Source organism: Gopherus evgoodei, unplaced genomic scaffold (genome assembly GCF_007399415.2).
Source record: "Gopherus evgoodei ecotype Sinaloan lineage unplaced genomic scaffold, rGopEvg1_v1.p scaffold_34_arrow_ctg1, whole genome shotgun sequence".
NCBI classification, from domain to species: Eukaryota; Metazoa; Chordata; order Testudines; family Testudinidae; genus Gopherus; species Gopherus evgoodei.
In genome coordinates, this window is record NW_022060016.1 from 5,733,531 (window position 1) to 5,753,634 (window position 20,104).

Here is a 20,104-nt window from a genome sequence, read left to right on the forward strand (position 1 = left end):
CAAAGGGATGCACACGCACAGACACACACAGGTGCTGACATACATGTGTATACACACTGACACACACACAGTCAATTCGTACACATGCCGAGACACACGCACATATTCTCAGTCATTCACACACATACACACACTGACATACTCATACGCACACAGCTGGCCTCATGCCCTGGGTGCTGTCCCGTGTTGTCAGGACTAAGGGGTGTGATGGGATGGGGAGGAGGGGTCCTTTCCTGCCATGGGGGCAGTGTGGGGCCGTGGCCTGGCTGATGCTCATCTCCCCCGCAGCCCTGGGGATGTCCTGGCTGCATGGTCTCAGCCGGGGGCGAGTCATAGAAAGACTGAGTCAGCGCTGTGCGAGCCAGGCTGGCCTGCAGCCCGCAGTGCCGCAGGCAGAGGGACGGCACAGCCCAGTTCTCTGGGACCCTGCCTGTAGACATGGGGCAGCCCTGGGGACCCTGTCCACCTGGCACCCCATGCCAGGCACTGCCCCTGCCCAGCCAGCTGCACCGCAGGGCAGATGGAGCTCCATGGCCTGGCTGGTCCTCAGCCTCATCGCTGCTGAGGGCTGTGTTTCCAGGATACTGGCAACCATAGCAACTTGTGTTGTCATACAAGCAAACATCCCACTCTAAACAGCAGCTGCCTGGCCCGCCGTGGATGGAAGACTGCCAAGGAACAGGCAGGCGGCTGCAAGGAGCAGGCAGGAGCTCTCTCCCCTCGCAGTCGGTGCCCCAGGGCAGCACTAGGGGGCCTGTCCTGCAGAAAGTGGGGTGCTCAGTAGGGGGTGCTCTCCCGACAGTCAGCGCTGGCCCCCAATGCACACTAGGATGGGAGGAAGGAATATTTGCTGTTGTAAGAGCACGTCTGGAGAGTCTGGAAATCGAGAGACAGCTCCCAGTGGCCTTTCCCTGCAGTGACTCTCCTGACGACCCCCCCAGGCTGCGTAGATCCCCTTCTTGTGTGTTCCTGCTGGCTGGCTGGCTGCCAGGGGAGCTGTTCCTGGCCCGTGGGGATGGGAGATAGATGGAGCTACAGTATCTGCAATGGCAAGATTTATTCACACACATGCTCGGACATATATGTACCCACCGATGGCTGGTAGCCTGCGTAACTGCAGCAAGGTCCCATGGCCCCGGGGTGAGACAGCATGAGCTCAGGGTGCTTGGACAGGGGCTGCCAGACCGCAGGGGCGACTGAAAGCTCCCGAGTCCTCATTCTCCTGGCTACAGCAATGCAATCCTCAGCCAGGCCCAGGAATTTGCTCATGGCAAACAATGGCCAAATGACTCCATCACACAGCCAAGCAGGTGCTGGGGAGAGCCCACTCTGGGACAGGAGAGACACTCCTCCGCAGCCCTGCTCTAATGCTGGGGTTCCACCCTCCACCCCTGGGGCAATGCCTGCATCTCCACCCCAGGGGCAGGACTTCCCCAGTCTCCAAGCTCAAGTTCCCTTTTGCTCTGTTCCATGTCAGGGTTGCCTATCCTATATCCCCTTCCCCAGAGCAGTCACCAGAGAGTCTGTGATCCCCACCCACCACAGTCACAATCGGGTCTGTGATCTATCCCCCCAAACCCCCCAGCGATCGCAGTCACAGTCACAATCACAATCGGGTCTGTGATCTCCTCCTCCCCACCCGCAACAGTCACAATCACATCCGGCCAGTCTTGTCCAGCTGAAGCTCCAGCAAGGGACTCATTCAAAACAGGCTGTTTCCAGTCAAGGAAGAGGTGGCACTGCTGTCCTGGGAGCAAAGGCCGGGGCTGCCGCACCCCAAACCCCATGTCCATGGAGCAGAGGGACTCCTGGGCATGAGGATGGATGCGGCCCGCCAGCCCTTGGCCAGAATTGCTCCCTACAAGTCATTCCCCTGACCCCGCAGAAGGGGAGCAGGGGGTGCTAGAGCTCCTTGCTGAATTCCTGCAGGATGGTGTAGCCCAGCCAGCTGTGCCCGCCAGTGGGGTGGTAGCCACTGCTCTCAAAGAGGCTGATGGCAGCCTTGGTGACCACAGGAGGGTAGAGCACCACGCGCTCGTAGCCCTGCGCCCGGGCCTGGGCCTCCAGGAAGGCCAGCAGGCGGCGCCCCACGCCGGAGCGCCGGTACCAGCGGCTGACAGCCAAGCGCCTCAGCTCAGCCATACGGGTCACCCCCTGCAGGCAGGGCTGCAGCGCCACGCAGCCGCACACGTCGTCGCCGTCGTACACCGCCACCCAGATCCCACGCTGCCCCGAGCGGTAGTATGTGCCCAGGCAGCCAAGGTCCGGCGAGCGCCGCAGCAGCAGCTTGAGGGCCAGGATGGTGAGGAGCACGGGCCCCAGGAGCGCCGCTACAAAGGAGTTGAGCAGGAAGCGGAGGCCGCTGCTCACCACGGCCAGGAGCAGCAGCGCCAGGGGCCGTGTCAGGACATACAGGATCAGCCGATTCTCCGTGTCCTTGAACCCATCCTGGGGGGAAAGGGCATGTCAGCAGGGCCTGGCACAAGGACAGCACAGCCAAGACAAGCGGGGAGGTGGGGGAGAGAGTGCAGCGTAGGGTCAGGCTGTAATGTCAGGTTCGTCACAGGCAGCAGCTTTCCCTGAGGGATGTGACCCCACCTAAAAGGGCACCGCAGCCACAGGGGGTGGTATTGAGGGCAGGGCAGGGTGCAACACAGGGCCTCAATCCCATGCATTTCTCACAGGTACTGCACACAGAGCACAAAGGCCAGGGGTAGAGGGAAAGGAGCAGCTGGCAGGACTCCTGGGTTCTAGCTCTGTACCTTGGAGACCAGCAGGGTCTAGTGCTCACAGCAGAAAATGGCAGGTAAAAGGCAGGTCTTGCGCTGACCTTGTGTGACTTCAAGGATCGGTTGCCTCAGCTCTCTGTGCCTCAGTTTCCTCCATGAATAATGGTATTCACAGTGACCTGCTACACCAAACTAGGGGCAGGGGGACATGCAAGATCATTAACTAGCTTTGAGATCCTCACAGGGCAGGTGCTAAAGGCAGGCAGAGGGTTAGAGCTTGGACGGACAGACAGACAGCTCCAAGGTCGGACAGACAGGCACTGACTGGCCCCTCCCCAGACCTTTAGCAGCTCCAGAACCATCTGCTCCTCATCTTCCTGCATCTCACGGATGACGAGCTGGCTAGGGTCCAGCATGGGCATCACGTCTGGCGGGAGTGAGAGCACCTGTAAGGCAAGAGACAAGGCTGAGTGCTGGAGCCTTCTCTTTTCCCTCACAGGTCTGGTGAGAGAATGGCTCACTCTCCCAGCATTGAGAGCAGGGCCTGCTGAGCCAGCTCTGCCCCCAGGCCGGTGCCACCCATCACTGCACTAGACTGCAGCACAGAGAAGAGCTGGGCAGGCCCAGGAGGCTGAATCCACAGGGTGTTCCCAGGCAAGAGCAGAGACAGCACCCCCTAGAGGGGAAAGGCCCCATGTCCCCTTCCCCCACACCCGAGCCAGCCATTCCCTGCCCTGGGGCCAGGTGGGAGCCAGCGCCCCCTAGAGGGGGAAGGGCCCCATGTCCCATTGCCCCCCACCCAAGCAAGCCATTCCCTGCCCTGGGGCCGGGTGGGAGCCAGCGCCCCCTAGAGGGGGAAGGGCCCCATGTCCCATTCCCCCCCACCCGAGCCAGCTGCTCCCTGCCATGGGGCCAGGTGGGAGCCAGCACCCCCTAGAGGGGGAAGGGCCCCATGTCCCATTCCCCCCCACCCGAGCCAGCCGTTCCCTGCCCTGGGGCTGGGTGGGAGCCAGCGCCCCCTAGAGGGGGAAGGGCCCCATGTCCCATTCCCCACCCCTGAGCCAGCCATTCCCTGCCCTGGGGCCGGGTGGGAGCCAGCGCCCCCTAGAGGGGGAAGGGCCCCATGTCCCATTGCCCCCCCACCCGAGCCAGCCGTTCCCTGCCCTGGGACCGGGTGGGAGCCAGCGCCCCCTAGAAGGGGAAGGGCCCCATGTCCCATTGCCCCCCACCCGAGCCAGCCATTCCCTGCCCTGGGGCCGGGTGGGAGCCAGCGCCCCCTAGAGGGGGAAGGGCCCCATGTCCCATTGCCCCCCACCCGAGCCAGCCGTTCCCTGCCCTGGAGCCGGGTGGGAGCCAGCGCCCCCTAGAGGGGGAAAGGCCCCATGTCCCATTGCCCCCCACCCGAGCCAGCCATTCCCTGCCCTGGGGCCAGGTGGGAGCCAGCGCCCCCTAGAGGGGGAAGGGCCCCATGTCCCATTCCCCACCCGTGAGCCAGCCGTTCCCTGCCCTGGGGCCGGGTGGGAGCCAGCGCCCCCTAGAGGGGGAAGGGCCCATGTCTCCTTCCCCCCCACCCGAGCCAGCCATTCCCTGCCCTGGGGCCGGGTGGGAGCCAGCGCCCCCTAGAGGGGGAAGGGCCCATGTCTCCTTCCCCCCCACCCGAGCCAGCCGTTCCCTGCCCTGGGGCCGGGTGGGAGCCAGCGCCCCCTAGAGGGGAAAGGGCCCATGTCTCCTTCCCCCCCACCCGAGCCAGCCGTTCCCTGCCCTGGGGCCGGGTGGGAGCCAGCGCCCCCTAGAGGGGGAAGGGCCCCATGTCCCATTCCCCACCCGTGAGCCAGCCGTTCCCTGCCCTGGGGCCGGGTGGGAGCCAGCGCCCCCTAGAGGGGGAAGGGCCCATGTCTCCTTCCCCCCCACCCGAGCCAGCCATTCCCTGCCCTGGGGCCGGGTGGGAGCCAGCGCCCCCTAGAGGGGGAAGGGCCCATGTCTCCTTCCCCCCCACCCGAGCCAGCCGTTCCCTGCCCTGGGGCCGGGTGGGAGCCAGCGCCCCCTAGAGGGGAAAGGGCCCATGTCTCCTTCCCCCCCACCCGAGCCAGCCGTTCCCTGCCCTGGGGCCGGGTGGGAGCCAGCGCCCCCTAGAGGGGAAAGGCCCCATGTCCCAGGTGGCAGAGGGGTCAGCGAGACAAGGTGAGGCAGAGGCAGCTCTCAGCACTGCTGTGACCTTTGCTCCCCTGCTGCTGTCCTGCCAGAGGAGCCCCCTCACAGCGAGAGCTCCCCCCACCCCAGGGCCCTACAGATAATGGCTATGCCCCTCCCCCCTTTAAAGGGAATGGGACTGCCTATCCCTGCCACCACTGCCCATCACCCCTTTAAAGGGAATGGGACTGCCTATCCCTGCCCCTCCCCCCAGTAAAGGAAGTGGGATTGCCCGCCCCTCTGCAACCGCTCCCCCATTAAAGGAATGGGACTGCCCGCCCCTCCTCCCCCCCAGAACAGAATGGTACAGTCCTCCTCCCAGAGACTGCAGCCGCTGCAGCACAGGTGATGGAGCGCCCCGGCAGCCCACAATGAATAATGGAACCTCCCACCACCCACGCCACCCCCAACCCCCACGCCGCTGTGAGCAGTGGACCCGCTCCACGCTCTCAGAGCCTCACCCCAGCCCCGTGCGCAGCCAGCTGCAGCCTCGCTCCTCCTGCGCAGTACGCATGCGCCGCAGCTCACGCCTCTGAGTCTTCCCCCACCCGCCCTGGCACTACCTGGCAACCGTTGCTAAGGTAGCAAGTGCGGCCTAGCGGGCCGCATAGGGCCTGCCTCGCAGTGAGGGGGCGCGAAGAGGCCGAGTCCCGCAGGAGGACAGTGGGGTGTGTGCAGGGATGGGGGCTCCTTCTGGGGGAATCACCAAATGGGCGCCAATCCCTGGGGGGGCATGGCCCTGACCTACAGCACTGTTGTGAGGGCTCTTGCGATGGCCTCCGCAGAGCCAGGCTCCTGCCACGCTCGCCTGCGTGTTGGGACAGGATGCCGGGACTGCCCCTTCCGCTTGCCCGATCTGCTGCCTGCAGCCATGACCAGGCCATCAGCACCACCGCTCGCCTGGGGCGGGAAGGCCCTGCCCAGCCTGCTCCAGAGACCTCCCTGCAAACCGCCGTCAGCCAGCCTGGGTCCTTGTGGATGGATGCGCCCTGGGGCACCACCCAGCGCCCCAGCCGGCAAGGGAGCAAACTGGGCTGTACTCAGTGATCCACCCGGCAGGCCGAGCCAGACCCCTTCACCCATGAGTGAGGGGCGGGCCAAGCCTGACCCAGTGACACATGAGTGAGGGGACAAGCCGAGCCAGACCCCTTGACCCCTGAGTGAGGGGGTGGGCCAAGCCTGACCCAGTGACACATGAGTGAGGGGACAAGCCGAGCCAGACCCCTTCACCCATGAGTGAGGGGCGGGCCAAGCCTGACCCAGTGACACATGAGTGAGGGGACAAGCCGAGCCAGACCCCTTGACCCCTGAGTGAGGGGGTGGGCCAAGCCTGACCCAGTGACCCATGAGTGAGGGGACAAGCCGAGCCAGACCCCTTGACCCCTGAGTGAGGGGGCAGACCGACACAGACCTAGTGATCTGGCCAAGCCGAACCTGGTGGCTATTGAGCGAGGGGGTGAGCCAGCCTGGACCCAGTGGGACCTGGTGACCAATGAGTGAGAGGGCGAGCCACTCTGGATCCAGTGACCCGGTGTGAGGCTGACCCAGATCTAACAACCGATGACTGAGGCAAGCTAGACCCACTGCGTGAGCTGAGCCAGACCCAGTGACCGAGAGGGGACAAGCTAAGCCAAACCCAATGAGTGAGCTGAGCTGCACCTAGTGAGCCAAACCAGATCTGGTGACCAGTGAGCAAGAGACAAGCTGAGCTGGACCCAGTGACCCAACAGGCAGGCCCCACCCTACACACAGTCAGGAGTCAAATGTACAGTGCAAGATATGGGGGGGGGGGGGCAAAGGGGCCTTTACTGAGCCCCACCCCTCTCTCTGCAGTACAGGCCCCCAAGCACCATCCTGGAGCATTGATTGACCGACCAGCACTGATTGCTGCAGCAAAGCCTCGCAGCCCCCAGCACAAGAATTATCTGATGAACACTCTTCAGGGCCGGCAGGTCCCTGGGCCCCTCTCCCCCAGCTGCTCCAGCACAGGGACCCATCTCTGCGTCTGAACACATACTGATCTGTCTCGTGCACCCACAGCTGCCAGGCTGACCCTGCAGGCACCCACCAACCACAGCCAGGCTAGGAACGGGGGCTGCAGCTGTGGTGGCAGCAGGAGGGCACCATCTACCAGCTGGGCCCAGCTCTCATGCAGCCCTGTGTGGTACCTGCTGACTCAGCCCTCGTGAGAGGGGAGTGGAGGTGAGGCTGCGTCCTCACCATGCATTGAACAAACCAAACAGAGGCATTTTTGAAGCAGTCATTTATTTGCCTTCTAGTCTGAAGGAGCCACACCCCCTGGGGCAGCGCCAGGCGCCAGCATACACGGTGAGCTCTGGAAGAGACTGGAGGTGCTCTGCCTACAGAGGAGGCCAGGGCTTCAGGAAGCAGGTATTACCTGGTTGCCAGGACAGGGATACAGGAGGTGGCAGTTGCTCTCATGCCAGCCTTCTGCCTGCCAGAGCCATGGGAACCCCCCACCCCTGTGGAGTGGCAAGTGCCAGCTGCTCCCCTCACCTGGTGATTGCAGAGCTCCCACCTTTTATTCATGCACTCAGCCTCCCAGCCCTGAGTGCTGGCCCCGACCCACAACAGTGAAAATGCCACAGCCAGGGAGGGACATGCTCAGCGCCACCCAGCCAAGAAAACCCAGCCGTCCTAGCTCCCAAACCATTCTCCGTCCTGCCCTCCCCACATACACTTAAACCACTAGACCCCACTCCCCTCCCAGAGCCAGGGACGGAACCCAGGAATCCTGGTTCTCAGGCCTGTGCTTCAACTATTAAACAGGAGTATGTCACTGTCCTTAGGCCTGACACGGAGGAGTGTCAGGAAATGGCAATGGATGAGGGCCCTGCTCAGGTCACCCCGCTGACCCCACCAAGGGGTGGGCAAAGGGCTCCTTTTGTGTCAGGCCCTGCCCTTCCTAGATCACAGCGCTGCTGGGCAATCCTGTCCCAGCACAGTTGATGCCACTGTCGCTCAGACTGCGGCACAGACACCAGCCCTGCAACCCAGGAGGCTGCAGCCAGGATAGCAAGGGCGAAGCAGAGTTAGGCTGCCTGCACGAGTTCCACAGCTTGCTGCCCATGCTGGTTGTTATGTGGGGGCATTCCACTGTCTCCGGGCTGCATGGGCAGGACAATGGGGGTGGAGGACGCCCACTGGGAGCAAGAGCTCTGGCAGATCCTGTGATGCCAACCCAAGCTGCACACCCTCTGGCTAGCATCTGTGGCCAGGTGCTCAGAAGGTGTGAACCAGCTGCACGCTGGGCACTGTTTGCACAATCTGGATGGAGGACAGTTCCTGTGGGGGTGGCACTGGACTTGGCAGCAGCTGTACCATCTGGGTGCTGGTGGTAGAGGGCTGCCCACCAGGTGGCCCCCCCCGCACCACACCACTGCCAGAGCTCACATTCTCGAGCACTTGCAGGGTTTGCTCACCAGGCGCACTGCGAATGATGAAGAGCTTCTGCCCTGAGGATGGTGCCAGACCCCCCACCCCACTGTCTGGGGGCAGCTCCTGCAGGTTCTCCACCTCCTGCACACAGAGTCGGGTCTGCTCACCATCAGCACCACGCAGCACCAGCACGCTCTGCACCCCCTCCTCTGTCTGAAGTGTCTCCAGATGCACACCTACCTCGCCACCCGACCCCAGCAGCTCCTCCCCTGGCCCACTCTGCACCACCAGCAGGTCCTGGCTCTCCTGCAGGCCCGGCACCTCTGGCACAGAACCCACGGTGCCCGGAAGTGCTGAGGAGCAAGGCAGGGGCTGCTCCTCACCCCCTGTTGGGGGAGGCTGCGCCAGGGTTTGCAGCTGCATGCTGCCTAGTTCTGGGGGCTGAGGCAGAGCCTGCATGCTGGATGCCTCAACAGGAGGTGGTGGCAGGGCCTGCAGCTGGATGCTGGCCACCTCCTGAGGCTGAGCCTGGATCCGGACACCAGACACCTCTGCAGGGGGCTGCTCAGCCACGTTCTGCAGCACGATGATGTTCTGCCCAGCTGGGAGGACTGGTGCCCGCTGTGTGCCTGGCAGCCCCTGGATCTGCACACTGGGCAATGCTGGCCCACCTCCCGGCACCAGGATAATGTTCTGGGGGTTGCCAGGCGCTGCCGGCTTCCTAGCCTTGCTCTGCTGGCGCGGGGCAGGGTTGCTTGGTGCCACAGGGCTGCTGGGCACCAGTGTGAAATTAGGAGTGTTCTGGAGGATGGGCACTTTCTGCTGCGTGGGCACCAGCTGCGGGCTGGGCAGAAGCAGCAGTTTCTGGGGGCTCTGCTGGATGCTGGGGATGAGCTGCAGCCCCTGAGCCGTCTGCACCAGCAGGAAGGTTTGTGAGTTGGGGGCACTGGGGGCGGTGCCCACCTCCAGGTTGAGGGTGGCCTGCAGGTTGGGCACAATGTGCACCTCCTGGGTGGCAGGTGGGGCAGGAAGACCTGGGGCCGGGCCCTCCCCCTTGGCCTCGGTGGCATGGGTGCGCAGGTGGCGCTGCAGGTAGGAGGCCATGACGAAGCCCTTGGCACAGATGGAGCACTTGAAGGGGCGCTCGCTGGAGTGCGTGCGCTGGTGGAGCTGCAAGTTGGAGGAGTGGGTGAAGCTCTTGCCACACTCCTGGCAGCTGTAAGGGCGCTCGCCCGTGTGGGTGCGCTGGTGCTGCCGCAGGTTGGAGGTCTGGGTGAAGGCTTTGCCGCACACCAGGCAGGCGAAGGGGCGCTCACCTGTGTGCAGCTGGCGGTGCCGCCGCAGGCACGAGGTGTTCTTGAAAGCCTTGCCGCAGTCGGCACAGCCATAGGGCCGCTCGCCTGTGTGCAGGCGCAAGTGGTACTGGTAATGCGACGACCACTTGAAGGTGAGGCCGCACTCGGCACACTTGAAGGCGCGCAGGCCGGTGTGCACACGCTGGTGGATGGACAGCAGTGAGGAGCGCTTGAAGGCCTTGCCACACTCCGAACACTTATAGGGGCGCTCGCCGGTGTGGTCGCGCAGGTGGTAGCGCAGCCCCGATGAGCCTTTGAAGGCCTTGCCGCACTCCGTGCACTTGTAGGGGCGCTCAGCCACCTCGGGAGGCACGGGAGGCGGGACCGGCTCAGCTACGGTCTGGGGACATGTGACCTCGGCCTCAGCCTGGATGAGCTGCTGCTCGGCTGGGTGGCTGCGCTGGTGCCCCAGCAGACTGGAGAGCTGCACAAATGTCTTCTCGCAGATGGAGCACTTGTAGGGGCGCTCACCCACATGGCTGTGCTGGTGGCGTGCCAGGCCTGAGGCATTCCTGAAGGCCTTGCCACAGGTAGGGCAGGAGTAGAGTGGCGGGATGGGCGGCTCAGCAGGTGCAGCAGGGGTCAGGTGGCTCTGCTGGTGGCCCAGCAGCACCTCCTCGCTGGGGAAGGTCAGCTCGCATTCCCCACACTTCCACAGCATCTCCACCGTCTCTACTGGCTCAGCCGGAGCCAGAAAGAGCTCGGCCGGTGTGCAGGCCAGCTCCGCCTCGCCATAGGGTGTCAGCGGCTTGGCCGCGTGTGTCTGCAGGTGTTTCTGCAGGTAGGCGTCCGAGATGAAGGCCTTGCCGCAGGCCTGGCACTTGTGGGCCCGGCCCCCGGCGTGGGTGCGCTGGTGCAACAGCAGATTGGAGGAGTGGGTGAAGGTCTTGGGGCACTCGGTACACTGGTAGGGTCGCTCGCCTGTGTGGATGCGCTGGTGCTGCCGCAGGTTGGTGGACTGTGTGAAGGCCTTCCCGCAGGCGGCGCAGACGTAGGGACGCTCACCCGTGTGGATGTTGCGGTGGCGTCGTAGGCTAGATGAGTTCTTAAAGGCCTTCTCACACAACGTGCATTTGTAGGGGCGCTCGCCTGTGTGCTGGCGCACATGGTACTGGTAGTGTGATGACCACTTGAAGGCCATGCCACACAGAGCACACTTGAAGGCGCGCAGGCCCGTATGAACGCTCTGGTGGATCTGCAGCAGCGACGAGCGTTTGAAGGCCTTGCCGCAGTCAGCACACTTGTAGGGGCGCTCGCCTGTGTGGCTGCGCTGGTGATAAAGCAGTGCTGACGAACCCTTGAAGGCCTTGGGGCACTCGGAGCACTTGTAGGGGCGCTCACCCGTGTGCGTGCGCTGGTGGTGAATCAGCCGCGATGACCACTTGAACACCTTGCCACACTCCAGACACTCATACTGGTGGTCGCTGGTGCCTGGCTGTGGCATTGGTGCTGGCTGCATCTCCGTCATCTCCAGCTGCTGGGCTCCCACCATCTCAAGCCTACAGGGAAAGAGGGGGCAGGTCAGCAGAACAACAACAACCAGGCCAGAGCCCGCAGTTACCCACAGCCCACATCTACCCAGAGCCCACTGCTAGCCAGAGCAAGGCCAGAACTCACACCTTCCCAGAGCCCACTGCCGGCCAGGCCAGGCCAGAATCTGCAGCTACCCAGAGTCTGTAGCCCACCAGAGACTGTCGCCACCCAGAGCCAGCCACGATGGCAGGGTAACTCCAGATCAGTCTTGGGGAACTGAGATCAGAATCCTGATCCCCCAGCAATCAGGGGATGACTCCACTTTATTCTGGAATACAAAGCGGGGGGATTTGTCTTCTAATTATGAACTTCATGGTTCACAATAACCCCTTGGTTGCTGGGACTCTCTGCAGCATTCTTTCAAAGCAGGCTTAGTAAAGGAATCAGTCTTTCACCCACTGCTCTGGCTCCCACCTGCTTACCACGCAACCGAGTACAGCCTGCTGTTACCTGAGTGGATGCTGACCCCACTTTGGGAGTACTAGCCAAGATGCGTCCTGCTGCTGCGTTGGTGACAGCCTAGCTCCCTGGGAGCACAGCCTTGAAATGCAGCTGCCTCTGGTCTGGGATGTGGTGGCTGTTAACAGATCCAGCAGTGATTTCTGAGATCCAAGCAGGATTTTGGCTGGAAACTTGCTAGATGTCACAAAGCTGAACCACATCCCCACTCATCCCTGTCACTGGGACTGGCACGTCCTGTCCTGACTCATGCTCCGCTGCTCTGTCATGCTGTTAATGAGATTCAAAGGCCCAGGAAGACCACTGTGATCATCTAGTCTGACCTCCTGCATAGCACATGCCAGAGACCTGTCCCAAACTAATACCTAGAGCAGAGCTTTTAGAGAAATATCAAATCCGGATTTAAAAATTGTCAGCAATGGAGAATGCATCAAAACCCTTGGTAAATTGTTCTAAGGGTTAATTAATTTCACCTATAAATTTATACCTTATTTCCAGTCTGAATTTGTGCAGCTTCAACTTCCATTCATTGGCTCATGTTCTACCTTTCATTGCTAGATTGAGAGCCCATTATTAAATATTTGGTTCCCACATAGGTACTTATAGACTGTAATCAGGTTACCATTTAACCTTCTCTTGTTAAGGTAAATAGATTGAGCTCCTTGAGTCTAACACTCTGAGGCAGCTTTTCTATCATTCTCCTGGCTCTTCTCTGAGCCCTCTCCAACTCATTAACCTCCTTCTTCAGTTACAGGCACCAGGACTAGACATAGGATCACAGCAGTGGTTCCACTAGTGCTACATAAAGAAAGAAAATAACCTCTCTGCTTCCCCCTGCAATGCTCTAGCTATTCCAGCACAGGGTCCCATTGGCCTCCCCTTGCTGCAGCAACATGCAGGGAGCTCGTGTGAAGAGCTATTTGCCCCCCACCTCCTCAGTGTTACACAACCCTGTCCCCCAGGTACAGCCCTCTCTAGTTATACAGCCTTCCCTGGGTACAGCCTCCCCTCTCCCCCCAAGTAGAGCTCTCCCAGCATTACACAGCCCCCTCCTCCCATCAGTAGAGCCCCCATGCCACACAGCCCTCCAGGTACAGTTCTCCCGCCCATGAGTACAGCCCCCACTCTGTGTTACACAGAACCCCTGGGTACAGCCCCTCCATCAACACAGCCCCTCCCCCCATGCAACACAGCCCCCCAGGTACAGTTCTCCCCCCCATGAGTACAGCCCTCACCATGTTACACAGCCTCCCATGGGTACTGCCTGCTCCCCACATGAGTACAGCTCCCCACATGAGTACAGCCCCTCAGCATTACACAAGCCCCCTCCCCCATGAGTACAGCCCCCAGGTACAGTTCTTCCACTCATGAGTACAACCCCCCCTCCGTGTTAGACAGAACGCCTGGGTACTGCCCACTCCCCACATGAGTACAGCCCCCCCATCAACACAGCCCCCCAGGTACAGTTCTCCCCCCCATTAGTACAGCCCCCCCTCTGTGTTACACAGCCCCCTTGGGTACAGCCCCCCAGCCTCCTCCGCCCCATGAGTACAGCCGCCCCTCCGTGTTACACAGCAACCTTGGGTACAGCCCCCCCATGAATACAGCCCCCCCTCCCTGGGTTACACAGCCCCCTTGGGTACAGCCCCCCCTCCCTGGGTTACACAGCCCCCTTGGGTACAGCCCCCCCATGAGTACAGACCCCCCCGGGTTACACGGCCCCCTTGGGTACAGCCCCCCCGTGAGCACAGCCCCCCCTCCCTGGGTTACACAGCCCCCTTGGGTACAGCCCCCCCATGAGTACAGACCCCCCCGGGTTACACGGCCCCCTTGGGTACAGCCCCCCCATGAGCACAGCCCCCCCTCCCTGGGTTACACGGCCCCCTTGGGTACAGCCCCCCCATGAGTACAGCCCCCCCTCCCTGGGAACAGCCCCCATAACGTTTCTCTGGCAGACACCCTCCCCCCACTGTCTGGAGGGCAGTAAATAAGGAGACAGCTGCCCCCTGGGGGAAGGGCCTACAGCACCTCCCCTTTAACGGCAGCACCGCCTGCCCCTTTAACCCCCACGCCGCCCTTGGGCCCCAACCAGCCTCGGGCCGCACTGCATCTTTAAGAGCCTTTCGCCCCGCCCCTTGGCACAAGCCAGCAGACACACAATCGGCGTCGCGCGCCTGCCCCTTTAAGAGCGGCCCCGCCCCTTTGAACACAGCGCCCGGCGCCGCCCCTCCCTCTAGGCCCTGCAATCTCACCTGCGGAGGGGAGGGGCTGTTCGCCCGCCTCGCTGCCTCGTGCCCGGGCCCCTTCCCAGCGGGGGGGAGGGCAGCCGCCTGGCGGGGGGAGCGAGGGGGCGGGGCCGCTCCTGCCTCCCAACGGCCGCCGGCGCGAGACACCCAACCTTTACCGCGCGCACACTAACCGCCGGGCCGCGCGCGGGCCCTGCCCTCTCCGCTCGCGCCCATTGGCCGGCTACCTTCGCGCGGGGCAGCCTGGTAGACGGAGTCCGTTAGACGGCCCGAACGAGGCGGGCGGCCATATTGGGTGAGGGCAGCTGGGGGCGGGGCTAGTCCGAGCCTGGGATGGAGAGAGAAGCCCCGCCTCGCGGTGGGGTGACGTCATCGCCCGTTGTGGACGTCACCACGCAGTGATGTAAGGCCTCCCACACCCACCGAGGGATGACGTCAGGGTGAAGGTAGCCAGGGTGACTGGCAGGGAGGGGCTGCGGGGGGTCCAGGTGGAGCATCATGGGACTTGCCCGCCAATGACCCCATGTGGTGACCCCTGACCCTGCGGTGACCCCGCCAGCTCGGCCCTGAGGCGCTTCAGCTCCTGCCCCCACTTGGGCCTGGCGGGTGGGTCCCACCAGCCGCCGTCTGGGGGCACCAGGCAGCTCCATCCCCCGGCGCAGGAGGCTCAGCAGTGTCGCCCCTCGGGCAGCCTGGGCCCGGCCCCACTGGAGCCTGCTGCCCGCCCCGGGCGGGAGGGAGTCTCCCGGAGGCGGAGCTGCGGCGGCAGCGCCAAGGGCTCTGCAGCTGGGGACGGGGTGTCTGGGCCCGACGTTGGGTCACGTCGCTGCTGCCCGGGCTCCAGGTGCCGTTTGCCTGGCCCCCGAGGGCGGCAGGGCCCGGAGAGAGTGCGGCTCGTACACCAGCCTGTGCTTCACCGGCGGAGAACCCAGGTGGCCTGGCTCCCAGCCCCTCCCCAGGGTTCCTGCCCCTTAGGTGACATGCCGCTGGGCACTTGGGGTACTGCCCCCGCAGGGTGTGACCGTATTGAACCGGTCGTGATCCACATGACCATAGACTCCCAGGACTGAACTGGCCCCTCTTCTCCCCTCCCCTCCCTCAGGCCTTGCATTGCCCCCTTGCTGCTCCAGCTCCTTGGCCACACATGTGTCAGCTCACTGAGGCCTGTCCCCTCAGCTCCTCCATGCCTAGGGGCTCCCCACTGTCTGCCTTGGGACCTTCCTATCACACACATGGCACCAGGGATCCTAGTTCGGTGGGACAGGCACCTCAGCCCATATGCTGCCATGACCCCCACTGGCAATGGTGGGGGTTCTTCTGAGGAACCACAGCTTGTCAACCTCCCCAACACTCCAGTGCCCAGGGGACAGATCTTGCACCCCCTGTCCCTTGCTGACTGAGTCCCAGTACCAGCTGGGCAGGGTATAGGGCACACAGCAAGCAGTTCCCCCTCCAACCTGCAGGGGGCAATGGGAGGCAGCAATGAACACATACCCAGCCCCCCCGCCCTACACACCAACCCCTCCACAGCCAGCTGTGTGCACACACAGTTCTACACACACAGAGCTATGCACACTTACAGCCCCCCAGTCAGCTACACACAACTCTACACACACATACACGCAGCTCAGCTATGCACATTCACACACAGCTATGCACATGTACACACAGCTGTGCAGACACACAGCTCTACACTCGCGCGTTACTGTCATGTATACACTGGCAAGGTGTCCTGCAGTGGCTGAGGCACATGAGTACCAATCTCAGGGCAGACTGTTAAGAAACAGGGCTGTGATTTCTATACTTAATTTCACAAGCCAAATATCCAGTGTGAACTCCTCAAGCACTATATAGCCTGAGCGTGGAGTCACAGACAGTACCCTTGGGTTCTTCAAGCTGTCTTGCTGCCCAGATGTCTTACCTCTGTGATAGATAGGCCCAAAGATCACAGCAATATTCAGGTTACTCCCAAAGGACCATCACTTACCTCAGCTTAGGCAGCGAGTTATATGGCCCCAGGGTGCCCCTGCTCCACCAATATTCAGGAACATGGGCCTGGCTCCACCAATGTTTGGGCTTATATTTAATCAGAGGATGGACTGGGGCAACCACCCTGGACCCTGTGCTTTGGGGGCTCCACACTTCAGGGGCACGCAGGGTCCTGGGCGGCCTGTGGGATTAGCGGCGGGCCTAGTGATGGCAGCAGCGAGCAACCCGGCCCCAGCCCAACCCGCCTCTTCCCGCCCCTGCTCTGCCCCACCCTGCCTCCGCTCCACCCCTTTCCCCAAAAGCCCCTGCCCTGCCCCTTCATACCCCTGCTCTGCCCCCTCCCCACCCCCATTCTACCCCTTCCCCCAAATCCCCACCCCGCCTCTTTTTGTCTTCTGCCTCTGAGCAACACCAGGAGCCGGTGAGGTGGGGCAGAGCGAGCTGGGGCCAGGTCACTTGCTGCTGCCGGTGCTAGGCTTCCCGCTAACTCCCCAGGCCGCCCTGGACCCCACGTCCCTCTGAAGCGCAGGGCTCCCAAAAGCACGGGGCCCAGGGCGTTTGCCCTGGTCCATCCTATGGATGGGACAGCTCTGCTTGCACCCGTTCTGGGCACCACCAGAAATTACTGCCCATGTACCACAGGTCAATTGCACCTTATATCTCACACCAGAAACTGATTGTAGCCAGTCCTGTAATAAACTAAAGATATATTTTATAGGAAAAGGAAATCAGAGTTATTTACAAGGTTAAAGCAGGTACACAAATGAGTTTCTGTCTTAAGTTTCAAAAAGTAATAGAAGCTTCTATGACAAGCAAGCTCCGTGTGTCCTTCAGGGGTAACCCGGGCCAAGCCCTGGGGATCTTTTACTTGTGCTCATTGATCCTTGCCCTTCAGGCAATGTCTCCACAGCAGTTAGGCACCTGGGGCTGGCCCATGCCAGCAGACTTGGACTGTGGGGCCGTTTCATTGCTTTGTGAACTTCCTGGCTCAGGCGGGAGGCCTAGTTCTGGGGTCTTCTCGCCTCACAGAGTCCAAGAACCCAGACTCCAGTCCGAGCCCAGAAGTCCACACAGCAATGAAACAGCCCTGCAGCCTAAGCCCCTAGAGACCAAGTCAGGTGGCACGGGCCAGCCATGAGTGTCTAGTTGCTGTGTACACATACTCTCAAAGTCCAAGCAGCACACATTTCCTCCTTGTTAGGGCTTTGTATTCTCTCCCTCTTGCTTTGAGCTGCAAATTCAGTTGATGAAATTCGCTTGCTATCTCCTCTTTGCGAGGTGAGGGAGCAAACAACAAAGTCTTTTGTCCTCTGATATTGCACAATAGTTCCTCTGGTGTTGATGGGCCTTCTTGTTGGACAGGGGATAACACCTCCTGTTGGGAACTAGTATTTCAAACTGGTTAATGCTCCTCTCCTGGCTGGAGATTTACAGTTACAGAGCAAACGCTTCAATATAATCTTATACCGTGGGATACAGCTGTTATAAATGCAATTCATGCATGCAACAACTCACAAGCATTTCACAAAGTCTAAGCACTAAACACATTCTTATAACTCTGATATCTATTTTAACAACACTAACACACAGAGGAGCCAGACTGGTTCCAGCGATGGGTCTGTCGGCTTTCAGTCAAGACCTAGGGGCCTTGGCATGAGCGGACGCCTGGTCTGCCAGTGTCACAAACACACGTAGAGTTATGCACACACATACGGAGCCTGGCAGACCAGTGGCCAGCATGCTGATCCCTGGAATGGTGATGAGAGATCTCACCCACACAGCTAAATTTGTTGCATATGAAGCAACACCCCTCCTCCACCCCCCGCCCCCCTGTTACACAACAGCCCTCTGGCTGCCCTCCAGCCACGGCAGGAGTGCACCAAGGGCATGGCTGGGCCCTACGACCAGTGGGCCCATGCTGTAGCTGGGGTGGAGTGGGGTGCAAGGCTCAGCCCCTTCAGGGAGCTGCAATGACACATCAAAAGGACCTCGGTTTTGCCTCATCTCATATTCCCATATGTCATTGCACTAAAGCCAGCAGTGACTGTGAGGGGGGAGCGTCCCCAACAGACCCCCTGCCCTGCTCCCTGGGGGGCTGGATTGTCCCTCCGCACTGTGACCCAACTAGGCCCTGCTGCACTAATGAACCGTGCAGCCCAGGCGGTAACAAGGATGCATCTGCCCCCTGCTGCACACAGGTGCTGCCCTGGTGAATTGCTCCAGGTGGGGCAGCACTGGGCTGGCTGCTCCCATGGGACAGGCTGCAAGGGGGGCAGGGGTCAGGATGGTGCGGCAGGGCCCCCACTACAGAGCTGCCCTGGACCAGCTGGAGCTCTGTCAGCTTCCCTGGGGAGCCAGTACTTGGGGCCATGGACCCAGGCATCCTAGTGGGCTGGAGTAGGGCAGCTGGGCACAGATTGCAACTGCCAGTGGGATCTGCAGGGGCCTTATGGGGTTAGCAGCATGAACATGCTGTAGGTCACTGTGGGTGACTCCATGTGGGAGGGATCCTGTCGCTCCCCGAGGAGGGGAGAGGGGTCACTGCTGTCCCTGCCAGCAACTGGAAACCGCTCCGGAGACGTCCCCTGCCCAGGGTGGCTGGCATAGGCTGGCGCAGCCAGGGACCAGAGGCCTAGAGACAAAGAAAAGGTGTCTGCTGTGAAAGGGTGAATGCATCCTGAGCGAGGGGCCATCAGACAGACCTGACCTTGGGCCAAGGTGGGAGCTGCACTGCTGGATCCCTGCCAGAGCCTCGGCAGGCGGTGGGAAGTTCTGCTCCGAGCAGGGTCTGGTGAGAGCTGTCTGTTCTCTGGGAGGTGTTTCTCAGACGTCTGTATTCTGCTGGCTGCTCCCCAGACACCACTGCCATTGCTGGGCGAGTGGCAAGCAGGTGCAGCCTAAACCCCTGCTCTGGAGGGCGTGAGACGTGGGACCCTGCCCAGAGAGAGCCCTGAGACCGGAGGGGCTTTTCTGGAGCAGACCATGGAAGGGCGCTCAAAGGTGCAGTTACCCAGAAATTGTGTCGGAAGGCCTGAGTTGGCAGGGTCTGTGCTCTGCCCTGCCTTTTTGACACGCTTCTGGCCGACAGCCTGTTTTTCTGCTCAGCACTGAGCTGTTTAGAAGCTCAATCCCAGCAGGAATCGACACCCCAGGGAGCATGTGCAGCGAGGAAGCGTGGCCCATTCAAGACAAGCCGCATTTAATAGTCACCTGGACCCAGCATGGGAAAGTCATTATCACAGCCTGGGGAATCTGCACTGCAGACAGTCACTATGGGAAGGAGCATTTGCCCCCCTGGCTCCTCACCTGCCCCCTGGCTCTGCCTCCTTGGGATCCACCTTGGCTCTGTCTCTGTCCCTGTGTGTCCAACAAGTCCAAGCTCCTCACATCCTGGGTTTCTCTGGCACCTGATAAACAGCCACTGACACCTCCGGCCTCTTCCCCCAGTTGTTGTCCGGCTTCCCCGACATTGGCTCCAGCTGTGTGTGCTGATTCCAGCCAGGCGTTGTGTCACAGATCTGCAGGATCAGCTTCTAAACATCCGCAGGAGGAGCCACTTCAGCTTGCCAGACCCCCAGGAGGAGCCACTGTCATAAACAGATAGCTAAGGGTTAATGTCTCTTTCACCTGAAACACCTGACCAGAGAACCAATCAGGAAACCGGATTTTTTTTCAACTTTGGGTGGAGGGAATTGTGTGTCTTCATCTAAGTCTACATCTAAAATTTTGCAGCGCTGGTTGTTACAGCTGTATTAGTACAGCTGTATAGGGCCAGCGCTGCAGAGTGGCCACACTTACAGCAACCAGCGCTGCAAGTGGTGTTAGATGTGGCCACACTGCAGCGCTGTTGGGCGGCTTCAAGGGGGGTTCCGGGACCGAGAGAGCAAACCGGGAAAGGAAACCAGCTTCGCTGCGGTTTGCTCTCTCGGTCCCGGAGCCACCCAGCAAACCGCAGGGAAGGAGACCTGCTTGCTCAGGGTTCCGGGACCGAGAGAGCAAACCGGGAACGCCGCGGTTTGCTCTCTCGGTCCCGGAGCCACCCAGCAAACCGCAGGGAAGGAGACCTGCTTGCTCGGGGTTCCGGGACCGAGAGAGCAAACCGCGGCGAAGCTGGTTTCCTTTCCCGGTTTGCTCTCTCGGTCCCGGAACCCCGAGCAAGCAGGTCTCCTTCCCTGCGGTTTGCTGGGTGGCTCCGGGACCGAGA

The 20,104-nt window shown here is 61.4% G+C and overlaps 3 protein-coding genes across 9 annotated transcripts in view; all 3 read right to left on the reverse strand.

Moving 5' to 3' along the window:
- The window catches only part of LOC115641316, a 627,798-nt gene that overhangs the window by 52,583 nt on the left and 555,111 nt on the right, over nt 1-20,104 (reverse strand). Inside the window, 1 exon segment of the mRNA XM_030544363.1 lies at nt 18,206-18,232. Within this exon segment, the coding sequence (XP_030400223.1) occupies nt 18,206-18,232 (27 nt within the window).
- NAT14 (N-acetyltransferase 14 (putative)) lies at nt 1,043-5,462 on the reverse strand. 2 transcript variants are annotated; one of them, XM_030544539.1, is made up of 3 exons: nt 5,381-5,462; nt 3,071-3,175; nt 1,043-2,448 (listed from the first exon to the last, which is right to left on the reverse strand). In XM_030544539.1, exons 2-3 carry the CDS (start codon nt 3,149-3,151, stop codon nt 1,903-1,905), a joined length of 627 nt encoding a protein of 208 aa, XP_030400399.1. In that variant the 5' UTR covers nt 3,152-3,175; nt 5,381-5,462; the 3' UTR covers nt 1,043-1,902. The 2 variants fall into 2 exon arrangements, with proteins under 2 accessions (XP_030400399.1, XP_030400400.1); XM_030544540.1 differs by lacking the exon at nt 5,381-5,462 and adding an exon at nt 4,945-5,013.
- On the reverse strand, nt 7,166-14,118 carry ZNF628 (zinc finger protein 628). 6 transcript variants are annotated; one of them, XM_030544522.1, is made up of 3 exons: nt 13,918-14,010; nt 11,657-11,935; nt 7,166-11,172 (listed from the first exon to the last, which is right to left on the reverse strand). In XM_030544522.1, exons 2-3 carry the CDS (start codon nt 11,866-11,868, stop codon nt 8,163-8,165), a joined length of 3,222 nt encoding a protein of 1,073 aa, XP_030400382.1. In that variant the 5' UTR covers nt 11,869-11,935; nt 13,918-14,010; the 3' UTR covers nt 7,166-8,162. The 6 variants fall into 6 exon arrangements, with proteins under 6 accessions (XP_030400382.1, XP_030400383.1, XP_030400381.1 ...); XM_030544523.1 differs by lacking the exon at nt 13,918-14,010 and adding an exon at nt 12,901-13,131; XM_030544521.1 differs by lacking the exon at nt 13,918-14,010 and adding an exon at nt 12,153-12,880.